The sequence below is a fragment of the Urocampus carinirostris genome, chromosome 3, assembly GCF_059441175.1.
Source record: "Urocampus carinirostris isolate Australia breed hairy pipefish chromosome 3, RoL_Ucar_1.0, whole genome shotgun sequence".
Lineage (NCBI taxonomy): Eukaryota > Metazoa > Chordata > Actinopteri > Syngnathiformes > Syngnathidae > Urocampus > Urocampus carinirostris.
Window position 1 is genome coordinate 64813875 of NC_142351.1, and position 16920 is coordinate 64830794.

At 39.5% G+C, this 16920-nt stretch overlaps 2 protein-coding genes and 1 pseudogene across 4 annotated transcripts in view; 1 reads left to right on the forward strand and 2 right to left on the reverse strand.

Moving 5' to 3' along the window:
• Positions 1-16920, reverse strand: part of zbtb17 (zinc finger and BTB domain containing 17) — a 119106-nt gene that overhangs the window by 93470 nt on the left and 8716 nt on the right. For all 3 annotated transcript variants that reach the window (XR_015850146.1, XM_088333000.1, XM_088332998.1), the window contains exons 5-12: positions 16570-16656; positions 14443-14675; positions 12999-13141; positions 10903-11203; positions 3583-3670; positions 1565-1681; positions 1384-1504; positions 215-345 (exon numbers count right to left, since the gene is read on the reverse strand). Coding sequence is in view for 2 of the 3 variants with exons in the window: in XM_088333000.1 (XP_088189126.1) it covers positions 215-345; positions 1384-1504; positions 1565-1681; positions 3583-3670; positions 10903-11203; positions 12999-13141; positions 14443-14675; positions 16570-16656 (1221 nt within the window). In the remaining variant the exon portion in view is untranslated. The remainder of the gene's footprint in view (positions 1-214; positions 346-1383; positions 1505-1564; positions 1682-3582; positions 3671-10902; positions 11204-12998; positions 13142-14442; positions 14676-16569; positions 16657-16920) is intronic.
• Positions 1-16920, forward strand: part of LOC148370476 (zinc finger BED domain-containing protein 4-like) — a 214916-nt gene that overhangs the window by 20763 nt on the left and 177233 nt on the right. The window lies entirely within an intron of this gene.
• LOC148370477 (U2 spliceosomal RNA) lies at positions 7497-7618 on the reverse strand (annotated as a pseudogene).

A 16920-nucleotide genomic window follows, 5' to 3' on the forward strand; every position in this document is an offset into this window, starting at 1 on the left:
TTGCTCACCAATAAACAAGCAGAGAAACTTGTTAAAAATAAATAAATGAATAGATAAATGACGAAAAAAGCATGAGTTTGTCACGGTATGATAATCGTTAGCAAAATATTGGGTGTCAGGGAAAAATGTATTTAGTTGTCTAAACAGTCACCGCGACCACTTAATTAATTAATTAATGCTATGAGTTACTTTCTAATTATTGATCTGGTGTTACCAGTGTGAACGATGATATGCTTGGACAGGTCTCCTCCATTCACAAAAGACTTGTTGCACATTTGACAGTGGTGAGGGCGGATGTTGTCGTGGTGGCGGATGTGATTGGCCAATTGACTGGACTGCACAAACCTGCCAGGAAGAGAAGAAAGGTTAAGTACATTTATTTGTCATAACACTACAAATTGTGTTATTATTACCAGGGATGCAAAATTCAATGGACTGGCTAAAGTTCAGAAGTTTGTACTATCACAACAGCCTGAGCCTTGCAATTAAATATGGCCAACCTCTCCGATGCTTCACTCATATTATAAAGAGGTGGAGAGGAGACACAAGCAAGATATGTTACCAGTTCTATAGAAAAACAAAACAGTCAACTGACAAACATAAATCTGCAGAATCTTTCTAATTAATAGTGTTGGCTGATTGAATATTATTGCATCCCTAATTGTCTGGTCTTTTCTTTTTGGGTTGATTATTGGAACATTATATTTCATTGCTTCGATAACTATCAGCCTGATAATTAGCATTCAGTAATTAGTAATAGCTAATCACTACTTCTTCCACAAGGTAACTGAGTTAGTAACTGAATTATTCTATAGTAAAAGAAATTAATTACCAGGGGAAGTTACAATTTCCTTTATTTTAAAAAAAGTTGTTGAATGTCAAAAAATTTGAACTTTTCTAAGCAGTATTCGAGTCAGTTGATTAAAGAAAAACAGTTTGTGTTATAGAAACTTGTAGGAGCAACAAAATAAACAATATAATAAATAATCACATAATCATGCACAAAACGTACGTAGAAACGCACCAAAAACGTACGTAAACACGCACGAAAATCTACGAAAAACACACTAAACAGTACAAAACACGCACACAAACGTACGTAAACATGCATAAAAGCGTATGTAAAAAACGCACGTAAAAACACACAAAACCGTATACAAACACCTATACAAACGTACGCGCAAGCATGTACTTAAAAATGCAAAGAAACGTACTTTAACACACACAAAAAGGTACGTAAACACGCACTAAAGCATACATAACGCACCACTTTGACCGTCATTTACGGCAGAATAAATAATTTGGTAGATTAACCCGATACTGAAAAAATAAGACGGTTATTTATTATTCCAAACACTGTCCCCAACTTTTATGGTCACTGACCTTTTTCCACAACGATCACACACGTAGGGTTTCTCTCCGGTGTGCTGGCGGACGTGGGCGATGAGGGAGCTGGCCTGAGTGAAGGCTTTGCCACAGGTGGGACAAACGCAAGGTTTCTCACCTGTGAGACAGCGCCGTTATGTCATCACAAAACAAACAGCTTCACCTTCCACGCGCAAACCTGTGTGGATGCGCTCATGCCGCTGCAGCGCTCCAGGGTCACTGAATGCTCGTTGGCAGTGTATGCAGACGTAGGGCTTCTCACCGCTGTGGACCCGAGAGTGACGCTTCAGATTTCCTAGCACACAGAAAAATTCACAGAATATCAACAGATGAATGAATGGTGCAAACAGATGGGGTCGTGAAAAAGTTATCATAATTTGGTGTTTTTTATTTTTGTTGACCTACTGCTTGAAATCTTTTTTTTCTATGGCACGTTGGGGTTAACGCAAAAGTAATTTTTTTTGAGAGCCACAGCTATATATCAAGACAAAATTTAACAAGACCGCCAAAATCGCTCTCAAGACCAAAGCTTAATTCTTTGATAACATCTCCGAAATAATAATAATGCTAGTGCCTGTGCCCTATATCAATATAAATATACCACTTAGAAATTGCCTCCTTCCTGCAGGTACTTAGGAAAGTTGGGGCTTATTTTGGCATGGTTTCAAAATAAGGTGCAAGCGAAGTTCTTTAGTAAAAATGTCACAAAATACTGCAAACGAGGATACTAACGTATTTACTTTTGGTGCAGACGAAGCTGGGAGAGGAGAAGGGTGGGCTATGTGTATAGTTCTGCCTATTTGTACTGCTCACCCAATCAAATTGCTCTGGATGCTTTGCTAGAGTTTTGGGGGTTTTACAGTTTGTTCTGTGGGTCTTCATAAAGTGTCTCAACAGTGAATATACATTGTTTAATAAAGTCAAGTCAAACTCAAAAACCTCAGCATGAGAAAAATAAAACCATGAGACGAGGGCTCACAAGAGGTACGTTGGCAATAGATTTAGCATTGGGTTACAATACACAAAACATAGTGAACATCAATAAGAAAACATAGGTAATATGTGAAAATTTGTACAGAAAGAATATGATAGCAACGACGAATGAGGTTCCATATAAAAGATTATTTCGGGATGTAAAGCCAAATATAGGGTCCGTTGGTATGACATCTTGACTGGTAACTGTAGTGAGGCCTATGACTTACATGTACTCAACCAAATCCATTGAATTTTTAGCGAGGTCCTGCCTATGCACATACTAAAACCGTCATACAGTAGATAATTGCAGAAGTTCCACTTTATCTTTGAGTCAGATGTACTCCTCTAAAGCGCTGAACATCGCAAGCCACAGGTTCCCGACCCTGGTTCTATGGGGACAGACACAATTGGTTTAATCCAGTTGGTTCACTAAGGCTCATTTGGATTAGTCTCCCTTCCCCACAATTTAAGCCCTAACTCTTGCAAAGTGCGTGAACAATGAGAGTAACAAAATCTGAATCATATGCATAGCATAGACTAAGGTGGAAGAGTGAGGGTTACAAGCCCCTTTTACCAAGTCAGCTCAGGAGTGCCCCAGCTTCTCCCCTGCCCTTCTGCAATGCCCTTCTGCATTATGAACCAGCTGGAAATAATTACGTAGGTTTATGCTGCATGCTATTATGGAATGTAAAGTCCTACAGAGTGTGCTGCTAGACAAAACAAAGCAGAGGCACAAGAGAGGTGTTAAGGGCAAAACAAGGAAGAAAAAACAAGAGTGAAGCACAGTACTGGTCTGGCAGCATAGCCCACAGCCAACCCTCTTGGGATTACCGACCAGCTGGAGGCGATCGTGAGAGGGAATATGTGATAAAGCTGTGTTATGGAACATATCTTCCTACAGAGGGCACTGCGGGAAAAATAAAAGGACCAAAGCACAGAAAAAGTGGTCACCGTGAAGACAAGGAAGAATAACAAGAGTTAAGCGCAGTCTTCGTCAGGTGGCTAACTCCCTATAATGGCCCCTCTGCATTACTGATCACCTGGAATCAACAGTGGAAGGGAGTGAACTGATTATATTTAATAATTCTGTGTTATGGAATGTCAATTCCTACAAAGGGGGCGCTGCGAGACCTGGTAAAGCACAGAGGCACAGGAGAGGTGGTATTGGCAAAGACGAGGAGGAGTAAACGATAGTGAACCACCCAAAAATATTTCTCTTACCCGAGGTTGTAAACTGTTTTCCGCATTCTCTGCACTTCAAAGGTCCATCGGTGATATGAATTTTTAAGTGGGCCTTCAGATTTCCTGGCTAAAAATACAACACCACAAATGCGTTACTTCACATTTGTACTATGTCAAATACAAGGCCCAATTAATTACAACTAAAATACACCCTCAGTATTATACTTGTATTCCGGTGGCTCAATGGTAAAGTAACGTTTCATTCACAGTTCATTTTTTAAAAATGTGTTACTGTTTAATTAATAATGAAAAAAGAATTAATAATTATAATAACACAGTTTTATCAATCATGGTAACAACATTTTTCATTGTTAGTCACGTACGCAAAACTAATAATAATAAAAATCCTTCACATTTTTTTCTGTTATTATTTTTGATAATGTTTTAATATTGTTGAATAGCAAGACTGATTTTTGTAAAAGATAGAAAGATAGATACTTTATTCATCCCCGCAGGGAAATTCACATTTCCAGCAGCATTCCTTCACTGAGAACAATACAATGATAAAGCAAAAGGAATACTGTACAATATACAAATACCCAATGTGACGTGCTAAAACCCACTGTAGCGTGTTGTATAGAGTATTTAAATAGTGCTACATAAAATACACACTGCATTAAAGGTACGGTAATATGCAATGTAGGGGGTGTGGTTTAGTGTGGGCCTTTACTCCGCCGGGTGGAGGAAGAAAAGATCTCTTCAGTCTGTCCGTGGTACAAGACAGTGACAGCAGTCTGTCGCTGGAGCTGCTCTTCTGTCTGGATATAATGCTGTGCAGTGGATGTGATAATGTGTAATTGTATAGCTTCTATTTTTTTAAGTTAGAAAACAACAATTTATCCACATAATAAGAACTATAAGTAAAATAATTGATTTTGCTGAGAAAGAAAAGAACATAGACATGATGATCGCCAGCGGGTGCTTCATGGATCGTTATTGCAACCGGCAATTGACTGAGGTGGTGTTGGCAGAGAAAGCAATAGCGAGTGTAGAGTATTCAGAATCCCGTTTTGCAATACCAGAAAATAATCAAAGCGTGTCAAAACATGTGAAGTGAATACTGTGTTTTAAGTTAATCAAATAGATATGTTATCTAACTGATACTGGTGAAATGTGAGATTGGGGAGGCCGGTATTAGCTTGCATTGGTGCATCACAGGTTGGCGTGACAACCCCAGCACAAGGGGTCCGCCCCTCCAAGAGTTGGTTCACGCCTCACCTCGCAAAGGTTGTCAGAATTTTGGCCAGCAATAAGCAAATCCTTACAGGAGGAACTGGACCAAGGCCGCCTTGGCTGGTCCTGACCTAGTCTCAGCTCAACAGGAAGCAAGAGTGCCTTGCAAGTTAGCAGGCAAGCTTGATCAAGCTAGAGGCCAAAACAGTGGGACAAAGTCAGCGACCTCAAAAAAGCCTCAAGCCACTAGCAGTCAACCTCTGCTTCAAAACCCTGCATCTTGTGGTCGTCATCCCAACCGGCTCTCAAGCCTACCAGGTTTCTTCATCGCTCTAAAGCCGAGGACATAAAGACTGGGCCGTTATCCTCATCAAAGCAGAACTTCACATAACATCTTGTGGTGGCTAGGTATTGGTGTGACGTAAAAGGGGGAATTCTAACAAAATACAATAATGTAATAATCAAGCCAACGTTGTTGTCTATCCCAAATGATGCCAGTTTAAGTTCTCAACTTGTTTTTGTTGTATTTCCTTACTATTGATTTGTGTTCTATCTAAGAGTTTTCAGTAGATGATTAGTAAAAGAAAAGTCCATAAATCCAAGAGTGTGTGTGTCTTGATTAAAGTATATTGGAGTATCAAAACGGTAAAAAGAATTGACCTAAAGTGTGTGTAGCCACCCTTCAGAATAACTAAACGAGGTTTTTCATCCATTTTCCTGTCATAATGATCTAAAAACGTATGTGGTGCTCCAAAAAGGCGAGGCAAGTTTTGAAAAGAATAAACTCGGCTCTTTAATTCAATTGGTCAATAAATTTTGGTGGTGGTATGGGAGAGGAAGATGATGGCTAAGCTATCACCCATGACTAGAAACATCTCCCATCCCCTGCAGGACACCGGATCTGCTCTGGAGAGCTCCTTCAGTGACAGGCTGCTTCACCCCAAGTGTGTGAAGGAGCGGTTCCGCAGGTCCTTCCTTCCTGCAGCTGTCAGACTGTATAATAAGCAGTGGTCCTGATAGACTGCACATCCTCCATGACTTTGCATGTTTGCACATTGCTGTACTGACCACTTTATTTTGCACACCTGCCATTGAAAATATTCAGTTTTTTTTCCTTTACTTTTCATATTTCTAAATACTTGTTTATACTGTTCAGATTCTAGCTATTATTCGTTATTCACAGTCTTACTGCTGTAACAAGATATATTTTCCAATTGTAGGAGGAATAATAGGGCTATCTTGTCTTATTGTTTGTTGGAATAATTTATTTACCACCCATATTCGCTACATGTAATTTTGTTGGTTTTCTTATTTTTATAAATGCACAGTTGATAAACACTGTGAGAGATTGAATCTTGGTGAAGTAAAAAATATAATGAGGAAAAAAAAACCTCACTCATTTTATAATCAAATCTGACATTCCTGAATCATAATTGATATGTAAGCTTCCAAAAAGTTCTCCATTCCCCGAGCTAAGGCACACTTGTTATTTAATTAATTTAACACTGTGACCCCCGACAGAATAGTTTTTCTACCATGTTCCCCCCCAAAGCTAAAATATGTTTGACAGCACGACAAACATGACAACGACTACTAGTATGAATTCCATCATGTAAAGGAAATATGAATTTCTCCACCTATGAATATATAGCAAAAATAGACATTGGTATGTTACTGAATGTATTTTTACCTAGTATTCAAAACAAAGTTTTCTTTTTACAGAATCAAAGTTTTTTTGGACCACTAGCAGACACTAAACTTTAAGGATTGGCCGATAAGGGTGTTTCACAGTTGATATTGATTATTCGTATAATGAGGAGGCGAATAACCATTATTTGGAGCCAATATTTATTTGCTGTAAAAGCTTAAAAATTGGCATAAGACATTTTTAATCATGCAAAGAGAAACAAAGGATATTTGTTATAATTTCAAATAAAACTTTAATAGCTGTCTGAAACATTTTACAGTACATAAATTCGAATTTTAACACAACCATGAGTAATCTTTCACCTCAACCAAAAACGTAGGGCCCGTCACACAGCCGTTTGCCTCTGTATCGCGGGTAAAATTTAGCAATTTTTTTTGGCCGTGGTTGCCCGCGATGGAAATTGCGCAAAATTGGCCAACCCGCTGTTCGTCGGTGGTATGCCCGCAAAACAGACGCCGGCGACTGTTCCGCTTCCTCATCGCGTCATTTCACAGTCATTTCCGCGTGTGGGCCACGGGCATAAAAAGCTGCCGAGAAATGATTTGCACCCCCTGGCTACTATAACCACTTTGACCTGGTTTTATCTCACTTTTATATCACTTTTCAGGAATGTAATAGCGGACATATAACCAAAACCACTTTGTCTTGCATTTGTTGGGAATGTAATACAACTTAAACCGTTCCGTCTTTGTATTTGTTGTGAATGTAATCGAACGGTAATGCACACCGTATATAAATCACTTTTGAGCAGGTAACATGTTTATTTTGCCCTTTTCTATTCAAATCGCTCGAATTGAAACTTTTATGCACTCTACCATAAAGCTTATTTCAGCATCATAAGCTTTATGGTAGAGTGCATAACAGTTCGTTTAAGGGTTATTGTTCTATCTTCTTTATTCATTATTCGTTATCGGTCAGTTCATAATATGCTACAAAGCTTAGAAGCCGGGACTCTTACTCTCAGCCAAAAGGCCAAGCTAAGGTCCTAGCCTTAAAGCCTTGCTGCGGTCATTGCGAATGCACCGTTCCCGGAGGTACTGCAATACCGGGCCGATGCATGGAGTGGACAGAGCAAGCTCTTATTCCAGCTCCGGATTGCAAAAATCAATGATCAGGTTACAATATCCTAGAGGTGCCAATTCCTACCCAGTATAGATCCATGTTCACCCCTTGACGTCTCGAGCACAACTGAAGTGTGGTCGGAAAATCACGCTGTATATACACGGAGAAAGGCGTTTGACCGTCACACGTGATAACACCGCGATACAGGCGCAGAACAAACGTGCTATGACAGTGCTCCACCCACGATTAGCCGCTAAAATTTCGCGTCCTGCCCGCGTGTAATCACGCCCTGGCCGCAGCACGTCGTTCCGTGTCTGTACCGCGTCATTACCTCGTGTGTTTGAGCAGCGCAAAACTTTTTCGCGCGGCCAACCGCGTGTGAATTTCCGACCGCGTGTAAATCACTGCTGTATCTCGTCTGTATGGCGATCTCAAAGCGTCCAATAGCGTCTGCTTCACAGGCAGAAATTTCTGGCCGTGATTCAGCCTCGATACAGACGCAAACGGCTGTGTGACCGGGCCTTAACAGTGCAAGAAATCAAATTTGGCTTAGCAGCAACTCATGTTAAGGTACATAAAAACTAATTTTGCTCCCTGATTTTTTTAACAATCAATAAATAAAAATGTCAATACAACCAACATGACTTTACTTAATTTCTGTATGGACAATGTTGTTCCTGTAAGAACTGTATGCTGCTATGCCAACAACAAACCCTGGATCACAAGCGACATCAAGTGCCTTTTGAACCAAAAGAAGAGGGCCTTTAAAGATGGAGATCAGCAGGGGCTTAAAACGAGTTCAGAGGGAGCTTAGAGTCCGGCTTCGGGAAGCGAAGGAGCAGCACAGGAGGAAGTTGGAGAAAAAGTTGCAGAACAACAGCATAAAGGAGATGTGGGGAGGGATGAAGACCATCAAAGGATATTTGTTGTAATTTCAAATAAAACTTTAATAGCTGTCTGGGGCACCAAACGGGGTGTGGCTGTGGAAGTAGATGTGGGGAGGGTTAACCAGTTAAACAACTTTTTTAACAGGTGTGACCACCCCCACTCATTCTCACTCCAGCGTAATGCAGCTGTCACCCCCCCTCCCCGCCACTCACCCCCACCCCCGCCCTCTGGACACCAACATGGGGCAGGACATCCCCCCCACTCAAGATCACTGAAACCCAGGTGTGTGGAGAGCTGAGGAGGCTGCGAACCAGCAAGCCAGCTGGTCCAGATGGAGTATCCTCCCGACTGCTGAAGGCCTGTGCGTTGGAGCTGGGAGACCCTCTACAGCGCATCTTGAACCTGAGCCTGGAACAGGGGAGCGTCCCACAGCTGTGGAAAACATCCTGCATCATCCTAGTCCCAAATCAATCAAGACCTGAGGAACTCAACGACTTCAGGCCAGTCGCCCTGACATCACATGTGATGAAGACCATGGAGCGGTTGCTGATGCACCACCTGAGGCCACAGGTCCGCCACGCCATCGACCCTCTGCAATTTGCCTACCAGGAGAAGGTGGGAGTGGATGATGCTATAGTCTACATGCTACACCGATCCCTCTCTTACCTGGACTGGGGCAAGGGTGCTGTGAGGATTATATTTTTTGACCTTTCCAGTGCCTTCAACACCATACAGCCTCTGCTTTTTAGTGGTAAACTGACAGAGATGGGAGTAAGCTCACACCTTGTAGCATGGATTACGGACTACCTGACAGGCAGACGCCAGTATGTGAAACAGGGGGGGTGGTCAGCAGGACGGGATCGCCGCAGGGCACCGTGATCTCTCCGTTCCTATTCACCCTATATACGTCGGACTTTCAGTACAACCCTGAGTCCTGCCACGTGCAGACGTTTGCTAATGACACTGCTATCGTGGGATGTATCAGAAGTGGGCAGGCGGAGGACAACAGGAAATTGATTCAGGACTTTGTCCAATGGAGCGACGCTAACCACCTGCACCTGAACACCACCAAGACCAGGGAGATGGTGGTGGACTTCAGGAGAACTAGAACTCACCCGGTTCTTGTAACCATCAAAGGAAAATGTGTAGAATTTGTCCAGACCTACAAATACCTGGGTGTGCTGCTGGACAATAAACTGGACTGGACTGCCAACACAGAAGCTCTGTGCAGGAAAGGTCAAAGCCGACTGTACTTCCTCAGAAGGCTGGCGTCCTTCAACATCTGCAAAAAGCTCCTGAAAATGTTCTATGAGACTGTTTTGGCAAGCGCACTCTTCTATGTGGCAGCATGTTGGGGAGGCAGCGCTAAGAAGAAGGATGCCTCTCGTCTTAATAAACTGGTGAGGAAAGCGGGCTCTGTTGTGGGCACAGAGCTGGACAGCCTGACAACTGTAGCTGAGAGACAGGCACTGAAAAAGCTACGGTCAATCATGAACAATTCATCACATCCACTACACAGCATCATCTCCAAACGGAAGAGCAGCTTCAGCGACAGACTGCGGTCACAGTCTTGTTGCACGGACAGACTGAGGAGATAATTTCTTCCTCATGCCACGGGGCTCTTTAGCTCCACGCGGGGGAGTAAAAGCCCAAATTAAAACCCCACCCCCACATTTGCATATTACCCTTTTTATTGCAACGTGTATTTTATGCAGCACTAGTTATATTGGCTATTTATGTATTCAAGTCAGTCAAGTCAAGTCATGCTTATTTGTATAGCCCTTAATCACAACAGTGTCAAAGGGCTGCACGGATCAAAGACTATTGCAAACTATTATTACAGACTATTATGACACATTCTATTTATTTTATTTTATTATGATTTTATTTTCAACACAAGGATACTGCTGAACGTGTGAATTTTCCTATGTGGATGAATAAAGTATCCATCTATCTTTTTGTATTATATATCTTTTATTTTATTATTTTATTTTTCAACACAAGGATACTGCTGGAAGTGTGAATTTCCCTACGGGGATGAATAAAGTATCCATCTATCTATCCATCTATCTAACTAACCTAAAAGAAAAAGTGCATTTAGATTTCAACAGAGCTCACAAATTGAAATGAGTGGACACTCCTGTTTTATAGCCAGATTGACGAACTGATGTTATGGTAACAGCTAATCACTCAGCTTTCCACTTTAACATGCTTTTTCTCAATCACAAACACACACGCTTCATTGACCAGCTAATGTTATGATATGAGCTAATATATGAGTCCCCAACTGAATATGCTTACCTAAAACAAATCTGTCAAATTCCCAAATAAGAATAGATAATCGGCCCGCCTGATAATGGGTCACCTCTACTCAATATTACAGATTGTCTGTTGAAGGAAATGTTTTTTACCGCTAGGAGACACCAAATAATACACATGGTCCCCTTAAATGGGTCATCTGTGATCACCTGATTGAAGCGCTTGTCACAGTGCGGGCACTTGTTTCCTTTGTTGGTGTCGTGCGTCTCCAAGTGTCGCATTTTGGCGGTGGGGTCGGAGAAAGCCTTGTTGCAATACTCGCAGTGGTAGGGTTTCAAGCCGCTATGCACCAGACGATGGCGCTTGAGGTTCCCCGACGTGCTAAAGATCTTCTCGCACGACTCGCAGCTGTAGCGAGCCTCGCCTGTGTGACGTTTTCGGTGCAAGTTGAGTAAACTGAGAAGACGGTAGCTCTTGCCGCAAGTCACGCAGCAAAACGGCTTCAGGGGGCTGCAGAGGGACGAACCCTTAATATCAGTGTTGGGAAAAACGCTGTTATAAGTAATGCAGGTATTTTTTTTCAGTAACGTGGTAATCTAACTATTTATTCGGCCGTTACTGACAGTCAAAAGCTGCATGTTATCGTTCACATTTCCGACTAAATGCTACTTGTATGAGATTTGATTACTTTGTGACATGTGTCTTGCATGCGCAGGAGAGGACAAGTGCGACAAACGCAATGTGCTCAGTGTTTGCGGAAGTACTCATGGTTACTAACGGCGTTGAGTTCTACAGTATGCATGGAGTATGCTGCTGCAAGAGAACTGAAGATTAATGAATCGATTGGATGCGAGCTGAAAAATGATCCCCAACAATTAAGGGAAATGGAGCTGAGCTTTAGTGGAAATAAGGCGAGTTGGCCTGAGTTTGAGGAAAATCTTGAGTAGTTGATCATCAAGCAAAGCACAATAATAAAAGAAGACTTTTCAAACCCCGTTGTGCAAATAGCTTCAGTGCTCTTTAAAAAAAATATCCGTGTGTTTTACTTTGTAATCAATAAAACCACAACCAAACACAGTTTTGCTCCCTCCATATTTTTAAATACGCACACTTGTATGCTTATCTGTGTTGTTCGTAAGGCGGCCGCAACAGAGGGCACCTGCAAGAAATATTTAGGTGCATCCTATGGTTGTGTTAAATACAGAAATAGAATCAGCTACAGAGAATGAGCCTTTCAACACGCTGCACCCTACGGTTGTGAAAATACGGTATGTGAAATTCTTAGATGCGCTCCAGTAAACCCTTCCTTTTTCATCTTTTTGAGTCTTTTGGTTGGCATTTGGACTGTATTTCAAACAGTCCTATTCATACTTTCACCAATTTAATCCTAGAATAAAAAACTGGAGCATGCGCGTGAAATCAGTTTCCTGCCCCCCCATGACGATGTGTGTGACTGTGATAGGTTGGCGTATGCTGTCAGGCAATCAGCGGGTGGGAGCTAAAATAAATGTATTAAATCTGACTCTGACGAAAGTCAGAAGAGCTCAAAGACATTTCGATCACCAGTGGGTTCTCTGTGGATTATTATCGGGTACTGGAAGCTACTGGTGCTAATGGTCCGGTCTACTGCTAACGACTAGGTTAGCAACTCTCTGAAGCCACGCAGCGGACCCTGTATCCTGCCAAGTCAGGTCCATTAGCCATGAAACGGTTGATCATGAGCTACAATGTGTGGTAAATCACTGCATTTGGGACGGTTTTATTTGAATTGTTGCGGGGATTTGGCTCAATTCAAGAACCTGATGCCAGTGCGCAGCTAGACAGCCACTATTTAAATTGCTCTCTTACACTGAAAGGAGAAACCCTCCAATTTCTTTGTACTTTTGTATAATGATAATGACAGGACACATTCAACTGCGATTATACGTTGTGTGTTAGTATTTATAAATCTATAGTTCTTATTTTGTTACAGTCGTATACTCTCACCCTGTAATGACGCCCTCTTTTAAGTAAGTTTAAACCTTGGGGACTTCTATGAAGTAGCAGATTTTCACTTTTCAAGGGTGGTTCTGGTCCCTATTAACCGTGAAAACCACGGGACCTCTGTATAATCATTTTTTTATGCTATTTATTTAAATACATACATACATACATACATGTATAATACATAATACAGTAGCATCAGCATTTGATATACACTCATTTTAATTTTAGCTAATTACCTTAGGTGCAATTTCACTCCCACCACACCCGAAGAACAGATTGATGTGGTATCCTGGGGTCTACTGTTCAACTTAAATCTTACCTGTGTGTTTTCTCATGAGCTTTGCAAGCTGCCGCATCAGAGAAGGCCTTGTTGCATTCGCTACACGAGAACGGTTTCTCTCCCGTGTGAATGCGCACATGTCTCTTGAAGTTTCCTGTGTGTGTAAACTTCTTACCACAGTCCTTGGATAAAAAGAAAAAGATATTAATATATATATATATATATATATATATATATATATATTATTTTTTTTTTTCATTGTATCTCAAAAAGTAGCTATTATTTTTTTTCTTATTTCACTATATTCAGTCCCAAATTTTTATTTTATTAGGTGGAAAAAATAATTATTGATCCCTCTTCTTATTTTACCAAATTTTACTTAGTTTGTCACTTATTTGCAATTAGTAGTTTGCTTAATGTGGGTGAGTTTGTTGGCTCCCTTAACCACTAGTGTCGTAGGGGGACCATTTCCTGTGGTGTGTCTTGGGAAAGTACTAGCCTGGTGGTTGCCATCCTGCTCCAGACCAACAAATGTTTCCACCCAGTCTGGAACCAGGGACCTTTCCTTATGTACTACGAAAAAAAATATTGAATAAAGACAAATATTCAGGAATGCTTTTCCTATATTATTATATTTCTAACTTTGATTTTTCTAGTAGACCAAAGCATTTATTTTAAGTATTACTTTATTTGTACTTGGGACAAAAAGTTTAAAATATATTGAAAGAAGAAAAATAATACTTAAAATCATAATACTTGTTTTTACACACGCATGTATAACACGCTTGTGTAAAATACGGTGTGAATACAAAAAAATTATATTTGAAGAGAAGAGTGTATTACGAGAGAAGCAACAGAGTAAGAGTGTATAGTGAATTGTCCTGTTACTGTGTTCCAATGCAACAAGTGGAAAAGGGGAGATAAAATAAAGTGCCCATTAATTTTTATTTGAAAAAGAATAATTTTTTGGACCCAGGCAGTTTCTTTTTGGAGTGGAAATTATCCACAACAATGTGTCACGCCAAAAACACTCAATGTAGCTGCCAATTAAGTTAGCTAATGGTACTGTAGCTAAAATAAAAGTGATAACAAATTTGACCAGCTTTTGGTTACAGTTGATTTGAGATTTGATGGCACCCTGGATAAAACATATTAGCATACACAACTAACGTTAGTGTCTTAGCTTTGTCAATGAGCTAAAGGTGTACAATCTTTGTTTGACTAGGTAATTGCCAATGGTGTTGAGTAGGATAACTATGTTTGTGGTTTATTGTTAACTGGCCTCGACCAATATTTACTAGTTTACTGCCCTCCGTCATGGGGTCGTCTTGTGGTAAGGTCATGTGTATGCTAAGGGTCAATGGAACGACACCCCCCCCTGGGAACGATATAAAAGATTCCAGTGGGGCACTGAATGCAGCCTTCAACATTTATAAAGAAGATGCTTGACACCCAGCCATTGGCCAATCAAATCTCTTCTTACCTCACATTTATGCGTGACAGAGCTGTAAGGCTTGGACTCAAATCGACTGCTGACAGGAGAAGAGTTGAGGCCTCGCTCATCAGTGTTGACTGTATTCGTGGGCGAGGGGGACCCAGGAGTGGCATTATCTTTTTGGTTGATCTCCTCACGTTTGTCTTCCTGACCCAGCTTTCTCACAGTCTTTTTTGGTGCCGTTATTCTGACTTCTTCGTCTGTCCTCTTCTTTTTAAGTCCTTTGAAAGAGTAAAGAAAAGAGACACTTGACTGATTTTTTTCCCTTTGACTCAAAAAGTACCGTAAAGTGTATTTTATCCACCTTCGAATACATATTAAATAACTAATTTTTTATGGTCTGTTTATTTCACATTTTATTTTTCTGTATTTTATGCTATTTTGCAGTCAGAGAGTATAAAAATAATTACAAACAAAAGCAACATAGACAACACAAAAATAATATTAATAATAATAATAATAATAATAATAATAATAATATTGAAGTGTGCGGTGCAGGACCACCAGGCTCCGCAATAGTCTAGTCCCCCTGGCCATTAGACTGTTAAATGGTCAATCTAACATATAGTTAACTTAAATCTAAACGGCTGCTAATCTGACTTTTGCACTACTGGCAGTTTTTTTTATAGCTTGCCACTCCTTGCACATTGCTCTCTGCACTATTGTAATTACAGCGTTATTGTTACAGTGTTAATGTTACTGTGTACCTGACTTGTTAACCTGACTGCCCATATTGCACATCTGGTTAGCTACTCTTTTTGCACTATCGGCACTATGGTAAAATACTACACGTAGCCAAAATACAATACAACATTATTTATATCTGTACATTCAAGGAAACTGTGGGGGTCAGATGCATCAACATTTCGTTCTGTATACACGTGTACTAGAATGACAATAAAGTAGATCTGAATCTGAATCTGAATATAACTTCAAAAATACATAGTTAAAAGAGAAGAATAAGAATTAGTTAGGAAAACAAAAATTTTGTTGTTTGGATTAATTGTGTTTTTTTTAAGCCACAGTGTGTTAATATTTCACCACTATATGTCAATGTATTGTCTGATGCAAACAAAAACAAGTGCCAAGAGCGTAGCAGCACAGCAAGTTGTCAGACAAACATGGCGGCGACCATAGGTAGGGATACCACTATGTAAAGAAATACACATTTTAAAAAAGTAAAATAACATTGGTACGATAGTTCATGTATTTTTGCCTGGTATTCAAATTTTTTTTTAACTGAACGAAAATTGTTGGACCATGAGAAGGCACTAAATATTACACCCTGTCGCCTTAAACATATTCTTCCTGACATTAAAAAAAAACTTGAAAACGAGTTTGTTTTAAAAAAAAACCAAATGTTTTCTTCCAAACAACACACAAAACAAAAATATTCCCTAAAACCGAATAGATTTTTTTTGAAAAACAAAACCTCCACTCTTGATATTTGGAACATTCTTATGCTGTTTGAGCAGAATAATTCTTTTTTTTTTTTAATTTTTTTTTTTTAAATAATTTTTATAGAAAAAAAATAAAATTAGAAATTAAATAGTTTTTTTAGTCTTTACTTTTTAAAATATGTAGTGTCTTTTCTGGCAGTAAAACAACTAAAATAAACTAAAACTTATAAATGATAAATAAGTCCCATGAAAACAGAACTTTCATGAGTGCTATTTGGATATTTTTTTTTACGGTTTTTAAAAATAAAAAATAAAATTAAAATATGATCTAATTTTTGATTGTCCTTTTTGAGATTATTTGGGAAAAAGAAACAAATATTCAGAATAACTAAAAATAAAGATTAAAAAAAGGAAAAAGATATTTCGCAAAACATAAAAAAACTCTGGACAACAAACCTCCCCACTTCTGTTGTTTTGAGTATTTTTTATCTCAGATGTGTTTTAACCGACATGCTTCTGACACACTGGAAATATTATATTTCAAAAAACGAAATAATATTCAGGAAAAAAAACAGAAAAATATTTTAAACAAAATATGTATATGACAAAAAAAAAACAATCAAATAAATTCACCAGACCAATTAAAAAGAATTGTCAAAAACCCCTCAAAAAAGAATGCAACATTGCCACAGCAAACAAAACACCAACGGTTTACCTTGTGGAAAATTTGCTCGTAGTTTCCGAATTCGTTTGCCGCAACAATTGGTAAAACTAGAGGTGCTGACTGTTTTGATTGGTGCGTCTGGAAATAGAGAGAAAAAAGATACATCTTGAGACACTTGATACAGAAGAGAGAGAAAATTTCTGCCTAGGGATTTTGGGTATTTTTCACTGGAAAATAATAATTCTGTTCCATTTTGTTTATTTGAATAATGTTTCTATTAATTTAAAATTTTTCACTTGTTTTTCTCATTTTACCATATTTCTAACTTTATTAGAAATATGAAGCAGGAAGAATAATTTTAGAGTAAATTAAGGCAGCTCCGCTAAGTCCTGAGTACCAGCA